The 1,834-nt window shown below is 32.6% G+C and overlaps 1 protein-coding gene across 1 annotated transcript; it reads left to right on the forward strand.

The window, feature by feature from the left end:
• Positions 1–983: 983 nt before the first annotated feature.
• Positions 984–1,562, forward strand: LOC120210922. The gene is made up of 2 exons (XM_039209565.1): positions 984–1,197; positions 1,303–1,562. Exons 1-2 carry the CDS (start codon positions 984–986, stop codon positions 1,560–1,562), a joined length of 474 nt encoding a protein of 157 aa, XP_039065496.1.
• Positions 1,563–1,834: the final 272 nt, after the last annotated feature.

Here is a 1,834-nt window from a genome sequence, read left to right on the forward strand (position 1 = left end):
TGCATCTTTTTCTTTATATTTGAATAATTAAGTTTTTCATATGGGTAGCATATATTTGTTTTTTTTTCTGTAAATTCATTGAATGCATTTGTTTTGCTTCGCTATTAGTTGATTTGAAACTCCTAATTAACAATTTAGCATAATAACATGTGATTTGATACTGCTATAATTGATTTTTAGGGTATGTTGTAGTTCCATAAATTTGTTGTAATTCATAAATATCGTTGATTTTCTCAGTTTATAATCCCCTTAAAGTGCTTATACATCCAATTGACAATATATATGTGTTTTCGGATAGTCAAAATAAACTTATTTATGTTATGAAATATGTTTCGAAGTATATATGGAAGTGAATGTTATATTCTTTTGGGTAAATTATACATTAATACCTAAACTTTATTTTTGTTATATCTTGGTACTTAAGTTTTATATTTTTTTTCAAAATTATACCTAACTTTTGGTTTAGATTTTATTTTGATAAAAAATTTAACGGTGATATTGACGTGTCTATAAATTAATGTCATGTCATCATTCAATAAAATAAATAAATTCAAAAGTTCTGTTATTTTTTTAACTACAGGCACCAAATTAAAATCCTAAACTAAATGTTATATATAATTAAAAAAATAAAATTTAGATACCAAAATAAAAAAAAATAATAGTTTAAGCAATAAACATTTAGTTACCGTCTTTCTATAAATGCTTATTTTGAAGCCTACTTTCATTATAAAGTTAGATCAATAATTTATATTATTAACGTTGTAAGTCCATGTTAAATCTTTTTCATGTACATCTAATACCATAGATCATAGATTATGTATTATATTTTTGTTTCGGAAAAGTATATGTAACATTAAATTTTGCAATTCCGGCATTGAATCTGTCTCACACATACTCCGGGGATGCGCTATTGCTCTCGCGACTTGGTCCAGTCTGATAAAGCCAAATCGGCTTCTTGAGTTTCTCACCATGGATGTAAAGCAATGGCTTCAAAAAAATGTGTGACACGGGTTTTTTTACCGATCACTGGCAAAGAGTGGGATTTAATGTTTGGTTCAATCCTCTGGTCTTTTTGGCCACGGAGGAACAATTTCATTTTTGTCTCTGATTTCATAGATACCGAAGGCATCTTCCAGTGTGGGAAGCGTCTTTGTGATGAATCTGCTCGTGCTCCTGAGGTCATGTATGGAGGCACAGGTAGAGGTTCGAATATGGTTTGAGAAGTAGTCAAATGGTGCACCCCTTCTCCGGGCTGGTTTAAAATTAATTCTGATGGCGCTCGTATTCCTTCCACTGGTTTAGCGACGTGTGGAGGGGCCATACGTGACTCAAGTGGTGGATGGATTATGGGGTTTTCGAAGGCGTTAGGGAGGTGTTCCGTTCTTGATGCTGAGCTGTGGAGTGTTTACGAGGGGCTGTCCGTTTCATGGGATTTGGATACTAAAGCTGCGGTGGTAGAAACCGATATTTGTGAAGTCTATGACTTTCTTTGTCAAGGCAAAGCAATGGAAGGGAACTATAATTTGATCCCTCACTTGGTCGAGATAATAGACCAACACTGAAGGCTGCAGTTCTCTTACACGCCGCGAGACACTAATCGAGTTGTGGATGCAATCATAGTATCAAATTTGTGGTATCACGGTTGCGGATACTACGGACGTTACGTAACGTGTTGCGACTGTCGCGAGCGTGATCTCTTCCTCAAAAATCACAATACATCTAAAATATTATATTTATATATTTTACAGTTATCTTATAATATACTAATATTAATATACTCTTTTAATATTTTATTTTGAAAATAAAAATTTAATTTCATAGATAAAAATTTATT

The sequence above is a fragment of the Hibiscus syriacus genome, unplaced genomic scaffold (assembly GCF_006381635.1).
Source record: "Hibiscus syriacus cultivar Baekdansim isolate YM2019G1 unplaced genomic scaffold, ASM638163v2 tig00109945_pilon, whole genome shotgun sequence".
NCBI lineage: Eukaryota > Viridiplantae > Streptophyta > Magnoliopsida > Malvales > Malvaceae > Hibiscus > Hibiscus syriacus.

Bases quoted from the DNA above. Each gene is read 5' to 3' on its own strand.
- LOC120210922 (XM_039209565.1), top strand. From the start codon at position 984: ATGGCTTCAAAAAAATGTGTGACACGGGTTTTTTTACCGATCACTGGC. The intron at 1,198-1,302 runs GTAGAGGTTCGA...CCACTGGTTTAG, and splicing joins GGTCATGTATGGAGGCACAG to CGACGTGTGGAGGGGCCATA.